Below are 22,222 nucleotides of genomic sequence, written 5' to 3' on the forward strand. Positions count from 1 at the left end.
TAGCCTGCATCAACAACAAAATGACCAAAAGCTTCTCGAATAATTTGATGTGTCTCTGAGTGACCTCTCCGTGTGTGTTGCTTCCCTCGGACACTGGCTGAACCACACGGGTGTTAAGCTTTCCGCAGCCTGCGGACACACTACTCTACCAATGTGGCCCAGTACATTGGCACGGCACTATATCTAAATACATCTAACAACCTAACACTTCGTGTACCTAACACTGTTTGGGGAGGGAGCAATACGCAATGACACAAGAAGCACTTCCTTAATTATGTAGTGATGTCTCTTGAAATACAGGCTGCCCGCTTAACGCTTACATACTACAAAACCCTACGATTCTAAGACATGTAGTTTGTGCATTTCTAAGTGATTCAGCCAGTGACCCTTACTGAGCGGTAAACAACGGGGAGACTGCAATAACCACTTAACTTTTTTCCGTGACATTGTGTCCAGTTTGATCCCGTCACTCAGCAGCAGATGATTTGCAGTTACTGAAGCTTGTAGTTTTGTTGAAGCTGATGAAGGGGGGGGGGGTATTGATGCACATGGGGGCACTGACTAAAGCTGATTTACACTTTGCACTTCACACACATTTAGCATATATGCTAGAGGCCGTATATGTGGAGTGGAAACTCCATTAGAAGCATTTTTTGAATCGATGCACTGAATTTACTCTTAACACAGTCATTGTCTCTATATTTCATACTCTGAACTGATCACTTAACTTCGATGTGTGTAATAAAAATTTGAAAGGCAGAGAATAGATTTCTTTCAAACACTATTTTTCAATCATTACGTTGCCTTGACAGTGAAAAGATTTCCGCTCTGATCACGTTATTAATGAAACAATTTTCGTAGCCTAGCTAGGGTTTATAACTAACGATGTAAGAAATTTTATTTCAGTACGATTGAAGACTTCCCGACCGATTCACAAAGTACCTGTACAATTCATAAATCTAATACGGAATTCAAATTTTTCTCGCCAAATTTTCTTACGCATCTATCAAACATTTTAAAGTACTAGATTTATGACTTTTTTATTATAAAATAAGCATTTGTTTGAATCGTTTTACACTAATTAAACCAATCTCGAAGAACGTGAAAGCTACATGTTCTAATATATATAAACGCGCTACTTTGTAATTGGTCATTTGAATACGGCATGTTTTCCGTCTGAAATCAAAATAATCAATTTCGATTGAATCATGTACATGTACCATTTTTATTCAGCGTAAAATACTGACATATTGTCAGTTACCTTTATCGACCAGCAATACCCTACTCCATATGCTTAATCTAATATTAAGGAATACTGAACTTTCGGCAAGGTTTTTAAAATGTGGAGTTATGTTCAGGCCTGGATGAAAAAATCTTAACGAACTCTCCTTAAAAGAGAATGCATACTCACGACACGTCGCATGTTATTTGAAACGAATGGTATTTAAAATTCAGCGAAAATTTTGTAACGAATGTTTCGCAAGGAAATCGCCATTTCGTATTTTTGCAATTTTTGTGACGTGGTTTGAGGCTGTAAGGAATTTTCTTGTAAACTGTAATGCCAAGTAAAATTCTGGTTAACAGTCCAGCAGTTAGTAAACTGCATGCCCATATAGCAACTTCTTTTGACTGAAATAATATCTAATTACAAATAATTTAGTTTTCCTTCGAAAGTTACCCGAAGATACCAATAAACTTTTAACTCCGTACATAAGTTATATAATTAACGATTGTTTAAAATATAGCAGTTTTCGGAACAAAATCTTTTGTCTATGTTATAGGAAATATGAATATGCCTATCACTAGACATTCCTTCATGAAGGTAGAAGGCAAGAATGCTTTAAATGGAGATATATAACAATCTATTCAGAACTTTGTCCGCTAATTTGTTCGCATTTCCTTTGTGCCCTAACGTTTGTGGAGGCCCGAGTATGAATTTGGAATATCAGAGCTATTGTGGCGATTGCTTGTACTGTGTACCACATTTGAGAAGTTTTTGCCGGCCATGCATTGTGTAATGGAAATTGTGTCCCATTACCAAATTCGTGTAAGTACAAACATTCAGTTGTCCATTCATACCCATTTCACCCATTCGTTCCCATTTCACCGATTCATATTTACACAAACACACAATAAGGAAAGCCTAAGGGAAATAAAATGTTAGTACCCAAACCTTGTGTCACCCTATAGATGAAGAACACAGTACAGACAAAATAGCCAATTTGTTTTTCAATTAATTTCCGTATATTTCGTGCAACAATTTTAAAGCAAGTGAGATTAATTACGTATGGCAAACACGGCAAATTTCTGGTTGCAAAGTGTGGAATACATTTGTTCTGACTAAAGCAACATTTAATTTAATAATCTCTGTAGTTTTTGTGAAGCTGAGAGTAGCGCAGAACACATTTATAAACTGTACGGTACCTTCAGTCACCGAATTCCATTCTGAGTAAGTTTAGTTCCTTTCGACACCCCATTGTACTACTACGTTTGACAAATTTCAGACTTTACCCTCACATGCAGAGGCTGGACACCATGCTTAAATTTTTGTTCAAGAATTTGAACACATTATTCGTATCCATTGCCCAAATTTAATATACTTTGGCATGTTACATTTAAATCCTTGGTCTATCGTCCTTACATTTATTACACATTTTAAAGACTATTCAGTGTAGAAGGCTTATCCAAAATGTACCTTATTTTTTCTAAAATGTACGAGCCCCATTATAGAGTCTAATTTAGCAACTGCTACATAGGCACGCATTCTGCTTGGATCTGTTCTGACTCTCTGAAGGAAACGTCAAATACTCCTTAAAATGGCACGTTCTTAAATACAAACCAGCCATTTCTATTTTCTGATACAAAACGCATCACTAGTAATTTTTACCTTTTAAAATATAAAGGAATTCAAATTTTTGTGGTGAACAACTTTAGCGTTATTTTGTTTCGGGTATAATTTAAACGGGATCATCCCACACGAATTAGCTACGTTTATTTTTCTTAATAAACCTACTTAAATCTGTAAAGTTTTCGTTCAAGGTTCTGGATTTTGGATGCAATAAAACTGCATTTTACTAGTCTACGTGTCCCGAAAGCTTTTCGTTTTGCGTAGAAGCTACTGGTTTCCATCCCAGTTCTGTCAAATGTGAATCGTACACGTTTTACGAATGAGTTCTTCTGAGGTATTTGACGAAATGTTTGTACCTAGTGCAGTCTGAACCTCAGCGTAGTATATCAAATCATTTCCTACTGCAACGACAATTTGACTGTAAATCTTATGATTGTAGTGAAGTAGTTTTCGATGAAATTTGCAATTGCCCAATTATCTGTTCCGGATAATTCTTATATTGAATTCTACAGTACGCTATAATAATCCGCTGATATACGCCGAATTAGATAATTTGAGCTGCGAACGGTTATTATTTGCAACATAATTTAACCAGTTTAGTCAGTATTTAGAAAACGCTTCCTTATTCGACTGGTCTAAACTACTTTACGAAAATACTACTTTTAAGTTGATTTTACAATTATTATAATAATTAAAGTCTGTGTAGGAATTCTACCGTTTTATAAAACTCAATTATTCTTAACTTACAATACTCAGTCGGTTGTACTGAATTAGCGAATACAAATTTATTGCTTTAATTTTTTTTAGAAATTCTCTTCTACTGTTAAATATTGTCGCTGCTAGAAATCTTCGCAAAATTAAGAATCCTAACAAATTAACTTTTAAAAACTTCCTTCAAAACTAATAAATTGATGAAACCATCATTTTGCAAAAACATAATTTTACTGCAATTTACACTTTCACTACCACAGAACCGCACAAGAAGACGTCCCGATTTCAACTGAAAGAATTCGGCCTATGGCCGGAATATCCAACCTGTACGCTTTACTTTCGTTTACGTCATACCCTATTGACCAATATGTGTACTATTATTATTTGAGATGTGGCATATATTTGATATTTATTAGTTGTTCTTGTGTCTTTTACCACTAATTGTATCAATTTAAAATTTATACTAAAATTCATAAACTTCTTTCTGTTTATTTCTTTTTTTTAAATTATTTCTGTGATATTGGAATGTTTTATGTTTCTGGGAAAGATAACAGATCGCGCTGGAAACGAATTCTGTATCAACCGGTTCTTTTTTCCACAAGAACATGAATCAGAAGTTTTCAAGATGCCCTCCAACTTTTAACTATTCGAGCTCACGCGTTCACGATGTCCGATGTTTTAAATTTAAGAGCTCAGACATTCTTACACACAGGTGAATATTAAAGGTAAATTATAAGTGTGTGGACTAGACAGGGTGTAAGAGGGGGCACTTGTGAAAGTGGTTATAGACATAGACGTTACACGAAAGACGGAAATTTCCTGATCAACTGAGTTGTTATTAGCTTCTTCAGAAATACTCTAGTCCATTAACCAGCTGATTTTCGTAATGGTGAGGTGTAGTGTTTTCTTCGCGGTACGGACTGAATTCATAAATAATATTTAGACGATCTTCGGCTTCAAAGGGTTAAGTTACATATGGGCCTAAAGTACTGTGTGCAATGCATAAGTATCGGTGTTGAGTAAACTTTATTAGTTTAAAACAAAGACATTTTCTGGGGGGAAAACTTTCACAGCGGCCACATGAACGAAGATGATTAATTATGTCTTAGTCCACTTAAAGTTAATATTAATGCACATGGTGTCGAATAAATTGGGAATATGAATATGATTGATGAGTAGGTAAGAATTTAGAAAGAGGCGGTGATAATATATCTAGATGTATTATCCGTAAGGGAATGTACGTAAAAGGCATGGTAACTTACGTATCCAAAACCCATGGACCACATTTATACCACTCTTGCCTCAGACTCCTCAACAATCATTTTATATAATAAAGCTATTTATTTGTACTCGCATGTAACTAACTGTCTGTGTTGAGTTTAACAACACTCTACTTGTTCGTTCATCTCGTAATGTGTTTTTTAATATGTTTGCATAAGGCAAGATGGTGGTATGTTTGAATTGTGGGAAGGTACCCGAGTGTCATCAGTCAAATCTGTCTCCTGCTTAATTTCTTAATGGGAAGTGTTGAAACATAGCCGCGCGAATGTAGAAAGTTATGCAACATTTCAGAAAACGGGTACGTAGTCTGTATGTCGGTGTTAGGATCCCGAAGAAAGTTTTTGGGTTCGCTAAAGAAAAGTAAGCAGATATTCGATTTGAAAATATGACCCTGTTGTGGGTCTAACTTTTATGTGTCATAATTTTTTTAAATACAAATAAAAAATTAGTGTACACAGCAAGCGATAGGGAAATGAGAAAAGAAGTCGATGTTGGTTTTGTGGATTGTAACGTCATATAGACTTGTAGCTGGATGGAGGAACATACTGCCTGTATTTGTAGGGCATTAGCGTTACAATCCAGCAGAATATCATCGACGTATTCACCACTGTGAAGACCTCCGATCTCATGTGATGTAAGAATATTTTGAAGTTTTATAAGTACATAGGCAAAAATAACACTTTTCGCCTCTGTTATGTACTTATATAATTCACTTTCTCCGCTTTTAACATTGTTGACTTTACTGAACGTCTATAGAAGATACTAGTTCAATATTTCCTCATCTTTTACCGTAGAATATATTCTCGCCTTCTACACAGAGCTCAGGAAAATCAGAGAAGCAAATCAAAAGAAACTGCTTCTGATGAACTGATCACACCAAAAACATCGCGTCTCGTTTGCACTTTGGAATGGGACGAGGGCACCGACAAAACGGAAAGCAGAACGATAATAAGAAAGAGATGCAAACAAGGAGAGACACGAAGGATGAGGGACTGAAAGAAGCCAGCAGTCAAATGAGAAATAAAGCAAGGAACAGAATAAGAATATATGAAGCCCCCCCCCCAAAAAAAAGTGGAAAGAATGACGGTGAAAATAAATCTTAAAACTTTGCATACCGTGTAGTATATTAGAATATAAAATAAGCAAATAAACAAAGAAGGAAATAGACAGTAATAAATCAGACCAAAGAAGAAATACGTTAGGAAAGAAATGCAACAGGACAGAAATGATGAAAAACAAAGAAAATTAAGACAGAAACACTGAAACAAATAACGAGAAGAATAAATAAGTAATTAGTGAAGAGATTGAAGAGATGATAATGTTGCGTCATATTGTGATAAATATATATTTGTTAAAATCTTGTCAGTATGATCACAATAAAATTCCTATTAAATATTAAAATATTACTATAATTAACATTTAAATATCAAATGATGATCTCTTCCAATACGATATTAAAATACAATAAAATCTGGAAGAGATTATCATTTGATATCCGATAAACATCTGGCTAAAAGTTGCATTTAAGAAATTATAATTATATTTAAGTTTATATAATTTTATACACCTGAAGATGGTTCATTTAGAACTGAAACATGTCGTGTAAAAAGTGATGTTCTAATGTAAATCGAACATTTCGATAGAGAACATTATTTTAATATATTTTAAATATTTAAATGTTAATTATAGTAATATTTTAATATTTTAATATTTAATAGGAATTTTATTGTGATCAGACTGACAAGATTTAAACAAATAGAAGAGATTTAAGTACGGAAAAAAGTAAAATGATAGCAGATGATATTGAAAACTGAAGGAAGGAGGGAAGACGAAAAACAAGTGTGAAAGGAAGACCGAAGAAACGATGGCTGGTTATACGTAGATAAAGAAGGGGATCACTACAGGAAGCTTTATTAGATCTTGAAATTGCGAATCCATGAAACGAAAATACTATAGAGTCGTGTCGTCGTGACAGCTTGTTCTCATTTGCATGCCTCGCCAGAGCAGACTTCGATGCGATCATCCGGGGATTGGATCTGCCACGGCCTTCATTCATCTCGTGTTCAAATATGTAAAAGTTGCACGTGTTCGATAGCGAGGGCTTATTTGTTCTGGTTTATATGCGTAGGTCGTCTTTAAACGTCATACAGACGTAGGCTACATTAATTATTCTTAGGACTACGTTCTTCCGTGTAAAAGGAAGTCGGGGTTATAATATGCATGCTAGTGGAAATTAAGCTCAGAAATTTTCAATTATCTTTTTGTTTTAGTTTTCTTCGCCACAGCGTCCAGACCACCTCTGCGGCCATCCAGTGTCCTCTCCAATGGGCAACGAGGATATTTCCTTGGAGGTAAATCGGCCCGACAGTAAAGCTTACCACTTTTTTATTACCATCTGCACACCGTTCTGTTTTCAAATATTGATTTTTTATCTTCATAGGAACACGTTGTACATTAATGCCATCTCTGCGCCATGCTTCTGTTACTTAATTGAAGTAATTCAATGCGCAAACTTTTAATTTTTGTAAAATATTTCAAATGGATTTACTAATGTTTGTATCTTGCACATTTAAAATGTTTCTTACGTAAATGTATGAATTAACACTTAGTGAACTATATTAGTTCAGTCATAGAAGTATGGTTGGAAGGTGACATATTAATATGGAAACATGTCGCCATTAATATGGAAATAATTAATCATTGAAAACAAAGAATTGCGTACGTGGTAATAATCAATAATATTGTAGACAAATCACAACCGGAATTCTATAATACAAGATTATGGAGCTAAACACTCATTTCCTCTTGGTACGAATATGTTAAGAATACATGGCGTTATATCTCCACTCTCCCATACGTCTGACGTGGTACTCATTTAAGTAACATTGGCAGCTTTACCTTATACCTCGTCTATCTTTGTAGATGTTTCTAGCTTTCCATTAGATGTTTATTAGCATTTCTTGGTTTTTCTGTCTCCCTAAATATACAGAATGTTCCCTGAACTTGTACACATAGCATTGGTGGTCATATTGAACAGCTGCACTAGATTCACTAATCCTTTAAGTGCTGACGTATGTAATGGTTTAGTTGATTAAAATATGTATATCTTATGGGAGCCACATATTTGTGTTGCGTACTGCTTTTAGTAACTGTATCTACAGTACGCGTTGTCTTTTGCCTGCGATCCACCGGTTTAGAACTCAGCACTAACGACCCTTTGCACGTGTAACACCCACGTTATAGTCCACGTTTTATCAGTAAGACTCGGTTCATCGTGACGGTAAATTTATGTGCCCATGAAGCTGCATCGACCCACAGAAAGCCGTTTTCAATACAAACTTCGATAAACTGAAGGCAAAAATACAAACCTTAGTGAAATAGTGGTTCGTTCGCCCCATTCAGTACAAACACCCTACCACAAAATGTTTTCAAGCGTTGTTCATGTTCGCTCAGTTGCGCATAGAACCCAGGAAATTATTAAGGACGAAAGTGGAGTAAGTTTCTGTTTAAAGTGAGCGTACAATTCCCATTGGGTCTGCCGCACAAACACTGATACATCGCTTTTACCGTATTTCTTGTAAATGCGTGTTATGTGCCAGTCAATTCCTCGAGCACTATTACTCTTTATAGTCGGTTACAATGCGCGACCTCTCCTAGATCCCGTATTGATGACATCGATTAAGTTAACGTGGGTAATGCTGTACTCGTGTATACTCGGAAGGTATCCAATTCGATTATCGACATGTTAGAGGCTTGTTGATTGTGGACCTCTTGTCGCTTACATCAGTGTTTAAGATAAATCCTGTAATAATACCGTGAAACAGACCACAGGCGCCTGCTTTTTGATACTTACCGACACACCATATGAACAACCGTGTTATATCATCCAACGCAACGCAACGCAACGCAACGCTGCGCAACGCAACGCAACGCTACGCAACGCAACTTTTGTAGTTCAGAGACCGTCATTAAATGTCATTGCTCCCGTTGGTTTATTTTACAACGATTTTATTAACGTCATAACTTATGCGGCGTTTAATAAGATCATTAAATTATATTTATGAATGTCGAAACGGGCCGGATGTGGAAGGAAACTGCCGTTGTCCATTTTAAGACATTATTCTAGTATATGTATGGAGGCGCTGAGTGAAACCACGTAAAATTTCAGTCGAGGTGGTCTTTATTCCGGCTAAGATTTGAATCGCTGTAACGCGAATTTTGGCACAAAAGGTATTAATGTCGTAGATGGTCATGGGATCGATTCCCGAATGTGCCTGATAGTATAATGATAGCTTGATACAGTACCATTCAGCTTCTCACGTGACCCGGAAGGCGACTTGGAGGTGTCACTTTAATGGCAGTAATAAATATCAATATTAAAAAGGAGGTCACTGACCTGTAAGCAACGGGGTGTCATAAACCAGAGTGATCGCCAATGGGTCACTGAGAACTGTGCCCTACGGCGTGTCTTCTGCGCCACAGAACAGTACAAGAACTTTATTTTATTTTTAATTACGTTTTCTTTCGTATTTTTTGCCAACCACCACAAAACGATGTTAAAGATACGAAAGGGGGAAAACAAGGAAATTAATGGAATAACAAGTACCAGAAACGACAAAGTGCCTGAATTGCGCGTCGCGAAAGGCGTTTCTAGACCAACGAGAAGCTGAGAGATAGAGAGAGAACAACAATTTGAGCGACCGTCACAAAAGTTCTGCTAAGATTTGTTGTGTCCCTGCATTTCGTCGAGACCCGAACGTCCCAGGACCCAGCACCAAAGGCAGCTTAAAACCCACACTTCAGCTGTAACTGCCGATATTAGTTTCATTGGAATCCTCTTTGTGCCCCATCGATTTTGTCTTATCGTGGACTTATTTCGCTTTGATCGGAATCCACTTCTCGCAGTCTATTCCTTTCTGCTCGTGACTTGAGACAGGAACAGAGAAACTTCTAGCAACGAGTTATTGATGATTCTGTAAGAACAAGCACAGCGTAAAGAACGCAAGAAGACAGTTCCCAAGTTGGCCAGTCTCACCGCCCACATCAAGTTTTAAACAAACTTGAGTATCAGTAACAATAATTTGAGACACTTTACATGTACTCTTCCTTATGGAAACAGAAATTGTTTCCTGAGCGGATAGCATTTGGTGCTAAAAGGTACAGGAATTCGTCATTTGCAGGATTTTGAAATACAAGATGAAATATTTAATTTACATTTAAAATATTACTTCTTTAATTTACTAATGGTATTCATCAAAATACGTCTGAACATTGTTCCATAGGCATTAACTAAGTGGGGTCGACGTTTCGGGAGGTTACTCTGGACGACGTGGAATATGGTCATTAATAATTCGTTGGTCAGACACTGTGATTTCCATTAAACTGTGAGATAATCATTCCATAGGATTATCTTCTGATTGTGTAATACCGTATAGTCTTGTATGTGCTTACCGACGTTTCGGAGACAATTTCCGCTTCCATCTCCAGGGTATAGATTGGAAGTGAAAAGGATGTATTAGTAGGGTCGGAGAATCGGGTAAAGGAGAACATAACAATACATGGCTCAGGGCGCGTTGTTTTAGTGTAACAGCCCAGAAGACCAAAATCTGAATATTTGTCGCCGTGAACCTCTTGAATACCATAAGGCATTCCAGTGTAAAACCTGTTCTACGCTTTCATAAACGTGTGCATCAGCAGAACTCTCGCCTTTTTTGCGCTAGTGTACCGTGTAGTCTGATACATATTGAACCATATTTCAGGGGTACTTACTGTCTCCATAATCAGGGTATTGATTGTTATTTGTGCCAATTTCCTGTAAAAAACTTTGATAGGCTGGTATTGTTTACAGATGTGTCGCAACAGCAGAAAGTTTTATTCCACTTGTATTTTTACACGAGTTCTATTCTGTTTATGGGCACATACTGCATTGTCCTTGATGCTGATTTGGGATGATTCATATCTGTTATTACAGAGTTTCTGACACGTCCATAGACTGCGATTCAGTAATAATTACTATTTTTGAAAAAGCCAATAAGCAGCGTACATACCGCACTGCACGAATATACAAATTATATGTCTTTGTATTTAGTTGACTACAATCCAGAAATAGAATATTTGTATGCGATGTACGAATTTGTCTTTCGTACGATGATTTTGTTTAGAACATTAGGATTGTGTTTAGCCGACAGGCCAAAGTAAAATTCTTTAACTTTCGTTATATTGCAATTCCAAAATATTAAGTTTAATTAAAAATTTGTGAAGAAAATTCGAACATGAAAGAAGTGAAAAGACATACGTTTATTTTAATTCGTGGTGAGAGTTTTTAAAATAGCGTAGTCACTCCACACACTTTTACAGCACATTTGCCTTTTTGTCTATCCTTTTCTGGGGCTCACGATCCGATATTAAGGTTATAGTTATGTGTAAGGTGCTTGCTGCCTCCATCATCAGGGCGATGAATGTACCAAGCCCATTCCACTCAATTGGCACATTCATCGCCTTGATGACGGAGGCAGTATGACCTCTGAAACGTTGGTAAACATCGACCAGACTACACGGCGCAACAACCCAGAAGACAGAAAATTTCGACATTAATTTTGTTTATGATTTATGTTAGATTGTAATTTGCGAACGCGATGTGGCGGATTATAGCCTCGGACTTCTTATTTCAGCATGTGAACGTCTCCTTTACATGTTTATACCGCGAACGGTGCTCCATACCCCCGAGTTGCTTTAATGTCTTCTGACCCGCATTGAAATGCTACGTTTCATCGCATTCAGCCTGCATATGACATTATTATTTTGAGTATTCTCGTGTCATACAGTTTTTTTTTATAATTTTCCAGCGTCTCCCGCTGTTTGTGGTTAAAAATTTGTAAACGTAAATTGTTTTCTTTAGTATATTTACGCACAAACTAATGTAAATGAATTACTTTGAACTTCAATTTAGTTCAACCTTTAACTCAAGTTCTTTATTAATAAGTAATAAAAATTAAATTTTAAAAATTCCAACTTTTACGGATTTATCAGCAATAATTCTTCAAGAGTAGGTTGAAAATTGAGGTGATTTGACTTTGTGCGCCAGTGTTGACAGCATACAAATGTGAAGTAGTTTGCTTGTTGCTATGGTGTTAAATTTTCTTAATTACTAACACAAAATTCCAGGAAGAGGCAAATTCTCCGAATTCTTGAAATACCTAATGAGATTTAGCCGATTTATTTTAAAACCAAACTCGTTTCTTTCTAAATTTAAACGAAGGCTTAAAAATGTTGATTTCATATTCCTGATTTGCATTAACCCAACTTTACAGATTCTGTGCTGTGATTAATGGCTTTCACCTCTCGCCGAGTCACAAGAGGAAATTGTTATTTGTTCTTTCTGAGTTGCTTCCGGGTAATCTTGAATGCGGAACAAGAAATTCTGAGAAGTTGAAGCGAATTAAACCAAAACGAGCAAATACAATACGGTGTGTTGTGTAAAGAGACCGACTTGAAGTGGCGGGGGGGAATATGGTATCATATTATATTTAAAAAGTTGCTGTTTTGCGTTGATTGTATCTTGGCATGTTACTCACAATTTTACGTCTGGGCTGTTCAGCAACAGATACTGTACCCTGGGCAAAACTATGTGTTTCACCTACGTCACTAGCTTGTGGATAGAAGGAAAAGAAACGCATACCCTATGTACAGTACAAAATATATATATATATATATATATATATATATATATATATATATATATAGTGTGTATGTGAACCAAAGGTATTTCCGACGCTGGAACAGATACAATGTACTGCCGCTGGGACGTAATGTTTATGGTATAGACAGTATATGCTTCCTCGTCTGTTTCCCCTCCCTCAACATTAATTACCTCTGCCATATACTTATAACGATCCTCAGACGCACAGATACTCACCGAATTCAGAACTTTAAAGTGTTGTGTTGTTTTACTTGGTGCAAACGTAATAGCATTTCCTACAGTAAACATACCGAAAACATAAACCTAAAAAATTATTCTAGAACTTTGTTGTCTTATGTCACTTTAGCTCTGACGACCTCATATTTATGTCACAATCCCTAGATTTTATGGAATTGGATATTTGTGTTTTCTGTGCTGGAGTGGTAATGGTTATACCACGTGAAGGTGAGACAAAATGGCGGGCGAGACTAATTTTTGTTTCGTATTCTGTTGGGCTGTATTCCAGGACTAGACGTTGATCGAAAGAATTGAGGATTATTTCACTTATTCTCATTTTGCGCCAGCAGTGAAATGTCTGGATGTCCGTAATATGTGAAATTCAGTTTATGTCTTTCGATTTTATTAAAAGTACAGTTTATAATGTTACTATGCTTTCATCTGATCCGCTTCCATGGCTCGTTGATAAATTCTGTAAGGGCGTAATCCTACTAATTAGATTTCTATATAAAAGACACTAATTAAAGTAACTTCTTTTGAAGGTTTATCCAACTAAAATCGAATTTGTCTCTCTTTTACACATTCACCAGGATAAATAAGGACTGAAAATAAAGAGTGTACCATTTTGAAAAGCAATGAAAAAACAATCACGTAACGCGGTACAAAAATGGAATCAAAAGTAAGCACAACCCCTGTAATAGACTCCTCCAACCTCCCTCGTGACACTTGTTGCTAGTTTGCTGCTCACATCAGTTGCGCAGAAAGCTGTGCAGATACTAAAATGGTGAATTCGCGGAAAGAACGTGCTTTAATTCTCGGTACTTCACATCGAAATTGTTTGCTGATTTTCATGAAGCATTCGGGAGTACGCGTCCTGAAGAGGATGTGCCGAATAAGACAGCGGTACACCGACTGGTAACAAAATTTCTAGAAGCAGGAAGTGTTTGTCTGTCGAATAGAAGATCGTGAACATCTGCTGTAAAACTTGTAACGTTATATAACTTTTCGGCTGAGAGTCGCGTCGAATGTTTTTGCTGTAACGGACGTTTTGACAAACACTGCAGTTGTAATTGCACTGGTTAACTCCAATAACTGCTTAGTCTAGTTCAAAATGGCAGGAGGTATGACTGTTTATAACTTTGACGCCGTTTCAGGAAGACGTCATAGCTTATTTTAATATAACATGACGGAACTGTCCTGAAGGAATTGAGGAAAACCAAGAAAATGTTAGTCGTGGTGGCTACCTACCCTTGGAGGCGATAATCAAACTTGGGACTACCAAATACGACTGAAATGTCTGGTAAGGACGAGGAAGGTTGCAAAGACATCAGAATTGCTGGTGTTTAAACTGCGAATTTCCCGAATTCTACTAGAGGCGCGATGTTGTTTGGTTGCAAAGAATGGCGTACTGGAATCACTACAACTTGCGACTGATGCACAGATAGGCTGAACCTTGTCTACCATCGCGTGATGACATCTGTCAATACATGGTCTGTCAGAGAGTGATGATTACTTTGTTGGCGAGGCTTCGGGCCACTGAGCTTCGCTGTTTGAAATTGCACACAGTTGAAGGCGACGATGCATCTACTGAATTTCATCATCAGATCTGATTATACGCGTGGGTTTGAATGTGTTTTATCTCCGATGTTGTATTGTGTTCTGGCATGTTGTAGGCTGACCTACACGCACAAATCACAGTTTAGAAGGCGACCTACGTTACGTATTCCGGCTATATTCAAAATGTATATTTGAGATGTTTTCCCGCCTCTAACACGCCTAGAAACAGTTCATTAGCGCTCGTTAGCGTCAGGTCGGTTCCTCGTCTGTCTGCCTACGTATAACAATACACAATTACTGACACGGCGACGTTAATGCAGTAGAAATATATTATAATTTTAAAAAGCGGTAAGAATAAAATAGTCTGCATTTCGTCCGTAATTTCAGGTATAAGAAATTACAAGCAAGTCTTTTACTGACGGTTAGGTACTGAGATCCGTGGGACAGTCATCGATATATCGGCGTTGTTTCATCTGTCGGTATATAGACCCAGGACGTAATAATATTAGAAAGACTTTGTCATCTCAAGACATAAATAACTTCATAATTTTGTATTATCTGTGTTTTGGACTTAATTCATCGCCTTTTTTTTAAAGAGTTTAAAATATTTAGAGCCCAAACGTTGGACTTCATCGTCTCCGGAAGAATGAACGAACGAACGGGATATCTATTCTTTTGTGTCCGGTGGACCAAGCCACTCCCGATTTGTGGACCTCGAGCGGTGTCTCCACCCATTTTAACTGAAAACAAGTCCCATTTTTCGAAAAGTAATGATTTATGAGGTTTCGAATTTTTAAGGCTTAGAAAGCAGGCGATGGATAAAATCCAAAACAAGAAAAGTTGTAATATAAGACATTCACCAAAGACATTTAGAGAAGTACTAATTCTTACTAGTGGCAGGATCTTGTGAACAAGGAAATTAACTTTCGTATTACGTATGACTCATATTTGATTCTAAATGATATATTATTTCTGTGTGGTTAGTTATTATTTTGTTAATTAAAACACCAACATTTTACTTAATTACATATAAATGCCGTTGTTACATTTGGCTTGGGGTCGGGACAAGGTGTTCGGCTTTTCAGTTTATCCACATACAAATAATTTTAAACTGACCAAGAATTAACAGCACCTTTAAGCTTGATAACTTTCAGACTGAAGCGTACTGTTAAATACTTTCGTAAGCTGTTTAGTGCAATCCATCTTTCCGCGACGTATTTTATTAATAATAATTTTAAATTACGTGTGTGTTTTCACCTGCTCGCCTTCAAAAAGATTTCTCTCTTGAGTGTCCTGTACGTATGTATTTTTGCTTGTCAGTTACAATACGGGAAGTATTACTCCACATTGAAGACTAATTCAGATCTGTTGAATCAGCTTATCGTCCTTAGCAGTTGATTTCAATTAACTGTAATGATTTTTTGTAATTTTATGCTACACGGAAATTTTTTATGTTTGTCCTTGCGTCTCTTGTTTTAGACAATATGAAAGAGACCTTATGGTTCTCATAACTGATTTTCAAGTATTCCGAAATTCTTTCTTCCTATTTAATTTTGTTTATAACTTGCATCGTTTTCTATTTTATAAGGCTTCATTTTTTTAAAACTGAGAGCTTTGTTTTCAAGCTGTGTGATATATGAATTAGGAAAACTTCTGTTTATCGTCTATTTGTAGACGAAAACTATGGTAATGAGTTTTGCGAACGCGCGGAATCCCATTATTTGTCTCGCGTTGTTCGCTTCTGCTGTTTTTTTTGTCTCTCATTATCCGCAGTCGTGTGGCTAATATATACCATCATATATATCAGCACAGCTTGTGTGACTACCACTTTGATATAACGTCTTTATTATTTATAGCCGTTTGAAAGTTTTTACTCCGAGCGTTGTTTGCAGTAGAGGTATCTTAGGTACATTGAAACTTCTCAGTGTAAAATTTCGGTAAAATGAGTTAATATTTATACAAAGTTAAAGGTTAGGGAAATAATTAATTTACTGCTCTCCCCAGGTTTTGTGGATTTATGGTGCTGCAAGTAGGGGTAATTCTGTTAACCAAAAGAACTTTGTGATATTACGTAGAGGTTTATTATCATAAGTACAATTTGAAGTCTGAAGATTTTTCACTTCATCGGTTTTCATGATATTACTAAAATGGGTGAGATAAATTTTTTTTAACCTCCTGCCATATAGTTTATACACAGAAAATATATTGAAATAGGATGATAATCGTGGTTTTTTAAACGCAGGAAAAATACCTGAAACTCTTTGGCTAATGAGACACAAACTCAACCAGTGTTCTCCGTTATGATGGAAGACAAAGCTTTTATATCCGTACAAACCAGTAATAATAACACAATATTAATTAATGTAGTTGTACGTAATTCCCTGAAAATTTTCCCAGAATATTAAATATGTAAACAAAATGTTATATCAATAAATTACTTCGCCCTTTATGTACTGGCATATCATAGTAACGAGAGGCTAATGCCACTCGAACGGACGGACAGGCAGCAACCAAAATAATACGTTCAGTCAGTAGACAATCGGGTTCGATTCCTAGTAGGGACAAATTATTTGTCTTCTAACCTGTACGTCCAGAACGGCTCTGGATCCGGTGGGTACAGGGGGTCTTTTTCCCGGGGTAAAGTGCTACCAGGACATGACGCTGACCACTCACCCCCACCTAGTGCCGAGGTCAAGAATGAGTAGGAGCTATACCTCTTCTCGCCCTTCCCCTTCCAAAACGCCGCCATCTCAACTTTGGCTTTCAACTTTACTTTGACCCCCTGACTACCAGTGAAATGCTTTACCCTTTGAGCTAGACGATTCTGCTCCTGTCAGGTAAACGTGAACTGAGACATATTAGTTTCTTGTTCTTGTTTGATTTGCGTTGTCACGAGTTTTCCGACTAAAGAAATTTTAAACTCTTCTGGGATTTGCAGAAGAAATTTGATGACAGTAATAGCCCGGTGTAGTCGGATGCCGAGCAAACGCAGCGGAATGCGCTTCTATTGCGCTCGTTTGTTTCTGACTCTGCCATTTTTATTTTCAGTTTTGACTACGAGTAATTTCGTGCGGGAACGTTCCAAGAGACTTATTGATCTTCGTCACATACCAGATCTGTGACGAAGTGAAAATTCGGTGGTGTGAAAGGAAGCTGTCGCGGCCTAATTTGAGATACTGTCATAGCGTATGCTTGAGGAGAGCATCAGTAAAAGTAGCAGGTTTCAGGTCAGAGATTTGACCCGCAGACCTTTCGAATACGAAGCAGGGATACTAACCATTCGACTGTAACGTTCGGTTGGTTCAAGGCGTAAAGCTTGTAGTATTAATAGTCGCTGTTTAATTGTAATAACTCGAGTCTTTAGATGATGGATGAGAAGGTGGGTCTTTTAGAAGGTTATTTTATATATATATTTATTTTCACAGTCTATACACAAACGTTGTAATTAAATGATGTTGTTAAAATCATATAATATTAAAACATTATGTAGTATAAAATATTATATTTTGGTGCTTTTTATCGTAAATACGATTTTACATTATTTAGCGTTTTTTTACGATATGTTTCGATGGATAAGACCTCATCTTCAGGTTTATATCAATTTTATAATATTTTAAAATTATTAGATATTTTTATGCAATGTATTATATTGATCTGTGGTTTGTTTGTAGATTTTCCATTTTCATGATGACAAAACAAGCAACTCATCATGAAAATGGAAAATCTACAAACAAACCACAGATCAATATAATACATTGCATAAAAATATCTAATAATTTTAAAATATTATAAAATTGATATAAACCTGAAGATGAGGTCTTATCCATCGAAACATGTCGTAAAAAAGCGCTAAATAATGTAAAATCGTATATTGATAAAAAGCGCCAAAATATAATATTTTATACTACATAATGTTTTAATATTATATGATTTTAACAACATCATTTAATTACAACGTTTGTGTATAGACTGTGAAAATAAATATATATTTGATAAATACAAACATGACGCATTTAAGCTAAAAAAAGGTTATTTTGCGTATTCAACCAAGTATTAGCCTATTCTTTTAACTTAAAATTATAGTTGACCAGCACATGATTTGTAAATTTACAGCGGGTCGAATTCACACACCTTCGGGAGCGGAGTTCATAATTATAATTTTGTGCGTTCTTGTGAGAACTCAGGGTTATGTTCCTTGATGAACTTCATGCAAGACGTAAAGCAGTCAATTTTCATGTATAAATACACTGTGGAGAACGAATGGACTTTAGTGCAGTGGAAGTACCTTATAAAAATATAATTCATATTCGTTGTGAAATCTTCATGTTAGTGTACATGGCGGAAATATGTCGTAGGACATAAAACACATGCGAAAATATACAACAGATATTAGTGTTCAGCATGCAAGAGAGAGTTATAGCAACCGTTCCACACCTCCATATTGGCACTGATGCCCCACTCAGTCAGCATTGCGTTTTCTCTTAATTTTCTTCCTGAAGATGGCTGCCTTCTGGATTGTAGCGCCGTATAGTGTGGTAAAAGTGTTCCAGCGTTTCAGGCGTGCTTCCCGTATCTCCGTTTCGAAATTAAACAACAGTGATTTGATAAAAACAAAAGTTAAAGTGATTTTATATTTGACACAGCATATCTATTGTTTTCGACATCTATTCATTGCTGGATGGAAGCTGTTGTTAAAAGTTAATAAAGTTTTGTAGACAGCGAATCTGCGTGTGATTTTGATTTCAGCTGCTGAGAAAGATAGTATCAGGCTGCCGGTACTACATGAATGGAGACAAATTATTTTCCTTTCATTTTGTTAAATATAGTGTCACCTGTATATCCACTTAAGTTTAAAATGGTAATTGCACTACGTAATTTTGAACTTCATATATGTCAACTGGCAATGTTTGAACTGTGAGCCATTCATTTATAAATAAAAGAAAATTTGTTTTAAACTTGGATAGGAATTGTATTTGCCAGACATGGGCTAAAGTAGAATTCCCGCGACTAATTTTAATGTGGGAGGTTAATACTGAATTTAATTGAAATCTATTAAGTAAATCTAAATATGACACAATCTAACGCATGGGCAGACGGCCTTAACTTTATCGTTATGGTTTGATTTATGTTTTTAGTAGACGTAACTGATATTATTGGCTGAACAGTCAGTAGCGCCGTTAATAGTAGAAAGCAATTCAAAAGCATTAAAACGCGTGGCAGGAATTGAACCAGTGAGAGCGTTAATTGGTCACAGGAGAATGTTTTCCGAAGACCAGGCTGCTAAGTGAACCTGAATGTGGAGGCAGTTGAGCCATTGTTTCAGAATACTGCACGGGATGCAGAAAGTCGGAATCACTGGACGTGAAACGTTTGATTGCTAATAAAAGATTGTTATTACAAAAGTCGTATCCTGGAGTTTCGGGACGATGTTGCGCTACGCAGACTTTCAGAGCATATTACGTATGTTGGGGGTTTGTTCTTTGCTGTGTCGGAAAATGAGACGCACTTCAAAGATTCCGCGTGTGCTGCCCTTGGTTTTGTACGATTATGAAATACGGTTCTTGCTTTAATAGAAGAACTATGGCCATGAGAGAGATGAATTATAATAAAAGAATTTAGGGTATTACTATACTAAAATGTAGGCTGCCTTAAAAATGCCTGTTATGGAGTCCCGTACGACAACCGCAATGAACACTTGGAAATATCTTCATTTCGTACTATTATTTTGATGACTGGAGACATCTCTCTCCTCCGAATCTTTTATACAAGAAGAAGTTTGCATAGCGCAATAACCCAGAAGATTACTATAACGCCGTTAAAACCTGATCAGATAATCGATATATTTCATAAGCCACTTTCCCTTTCAGTGATTGCATGAATATTTCTCCTTGTTGCGGAGTTCTGTTATCGCTTCGAGCTTAATAGTTGTCCCTAAGTCAAGACTACGTGCCTCGGCTTAATAGCTCGTGCTTCGTGTGTATCCCTTTAGCCAGGGATCATATCCGTCCCTGAAGTTAGGGGTACGTTTGCTCGCACAACCTGAATCCTGCTAAGAGAGAGACGTTTCTAGAGGCACGTAACTTTATCTGTGATTGGCTGGATTACGTTCACTTCTATTATAGTGGTAATTTAAACTATGTAACCACCTCCAGAATAACTTGGATATTGAAGGAGGAAAGTTTGATTAGCTTTTTGCGGGTTTATCGACTCACCAGACCTGAATTATCAAGTACCAATTTATCTTTTACAGTAGATGATCTAAAAACTATCATTTTGGTAATCCACCCCTTTAGTTCCTTGAGTTTTATAACAATTCTCTTTGAACTGTTTATTCATTAGAGCGGATGATGACTGGGAATGTTAAAATGTGTGAGATATGTGGGAGGAAGCTCTGTGGGCTATTTGAAGACACTATAAAAGGTTATTTTTGGAGGGAATCACGAGAACCACAAGGAACATCGATTACTGTAGCCGCCCCTAGAGCTGAGATAGAAACCTTTTCGAAGGAGTCCTAACCACTCGATGGAGTTGAAGTTTCATTTAGGAGCCCACGAATTACATATATTTATTTAATATTTTAGCGATTGTCGGCATCACGACGTATTGAAGATTTCTGTCTTCTGGGTTCTTGCGTTGTGTAGTCTGGTCGATTCATCGCCCAGATGGCGGAGGCAGTATGACCTCTGAAACGTTGGTTAACATCGACCAGACTACACAGCGCAACATCCCAGAAGACAGAAATCTTCATACTCTGATGACGGAGGCGGTATGACCTCTAAAACGTTGGTAAACATCGACCAGACTACACAGCGCAACAACCCAGAAGACGGAAATCTTCATACTCATCGCCCTGATGATGGAGGCAGTATGACCTCTGAAACGTTGGTTAACATCGATCAGACTACACGGCGTAACAACACAGAAGACAGAAATCTTCATACTCACCGCCCTGATGACGGAGGCAGTATGACCTCTGAAACGTTGGTAAACATCGACCAGACTACACAGCGCAACAACCCAGAAGACAGAAATCTTCATACTCTGATGACGGAGGCAGTATGACCTCTGAAACGTTGGTAAACATCGACCAGACTACACAGCGCAACAACCCAGAAGACAGAAATCTTCATACTCACCGCTGTGAAAACCTCAAATCTTACAAAAGACATATTATTTACGTGCTCTCAAAACGCATTTTAAGGGGGGTGTATTTAAATGGGCAAATAAGTTAAAAAGAATGTCCTGGCCTGACTTTAACTCTAAGACGGCTGACACGAAAAATTCTGAGTGGTTACTCCACATGACAGAGTGTTAAGTATAATACCCCAAAGTGTTTTAGTGACGTTCTTTGATTTCACATTCTCAACTTAATAAGTTCTGTATGTCGTACACTGTAGTATATCCAATTACATTACGAAGTGTGGCTATAATCCTGTTAATGAAAGTTTGTGAAGTTAGTTGGAATTAGACACTGCGATGTGATGTCTGGGCGAAAAATAAGGACGCAGTAGCAAGGGTGAGGAATGCCGAGGCGGAGGAAATGTGAAACTGATGAGAAATGAATGCGGGACGGAGGGGGAGTGAGATAAAGTTACTGAAGGAATAAAGGGGGGGAAATGCGACGATAGAATGAGCAAATGAAAGGAAGGGGAAAGGAGTACAGGAGAATGGAGCGTAAGAGATAAGGTACGAAGGGATAAATAAAGAAACAGAAATATGGAATTAAGATACGAAGGATCCGAAGTTCTCATCGTGGTCGGTGTTGGTCCTCTACTTTGCAGAAAGTCCACACGGCGTACAGTCTGCGTGTCCTTGGCACAGTGGATGAACGTTGTGGGGAGTACATTTGGACCTTGTAAAAAATACAACAATATAATTCCGTGTTAATGCAGCATTTTAACAAGTGTGTT

The 22,222-nt window shown here is 37.0% G+C and overlaps 1 protein-coding gene across 2 annotated transcripts in view; it reads left to right on the top strand.

Moving 5' to 3' along the window:
* Positions 1–22,222, top strand: part of LOC110834377 (neuropeptide CCHamide-1 receptor-like) — a 243,397-nt gene that overhangs the window by 110,274 nt on the left and 110,901 nt on the right. For both annotated transcript variants that reach the window (XM_087358500.1, XM_087358499.1), the window contains exon 3: positions 7,111–7,191. In XM_087358500.1, the coding sequence (XP_087214626.1) occupies positions 7,111–7,191 (81 nt within the window). The remainder of the gene's footprint in view (positions 1–7,110; positions 7,192–22,222) is intronic.

The sequence above is a fragment of the Zootermopsis nevadensis genome, unplaced genomic scaffold (assembly GCF_977971745.1).
Source record: "Zootermopsis nevadensis isolate Lab colony 2312 unplaced genomic scaffold, Znev_1.0 Znev_ptg000030l, whole genome shotgun sequence".
Taxonomy (NCBI): Eukaryota; Metazoa; Arthropoda; class Insecta; order Blattodea; family Termopsidae; genus Zootermopsis; species Zootermopsis nevadensis.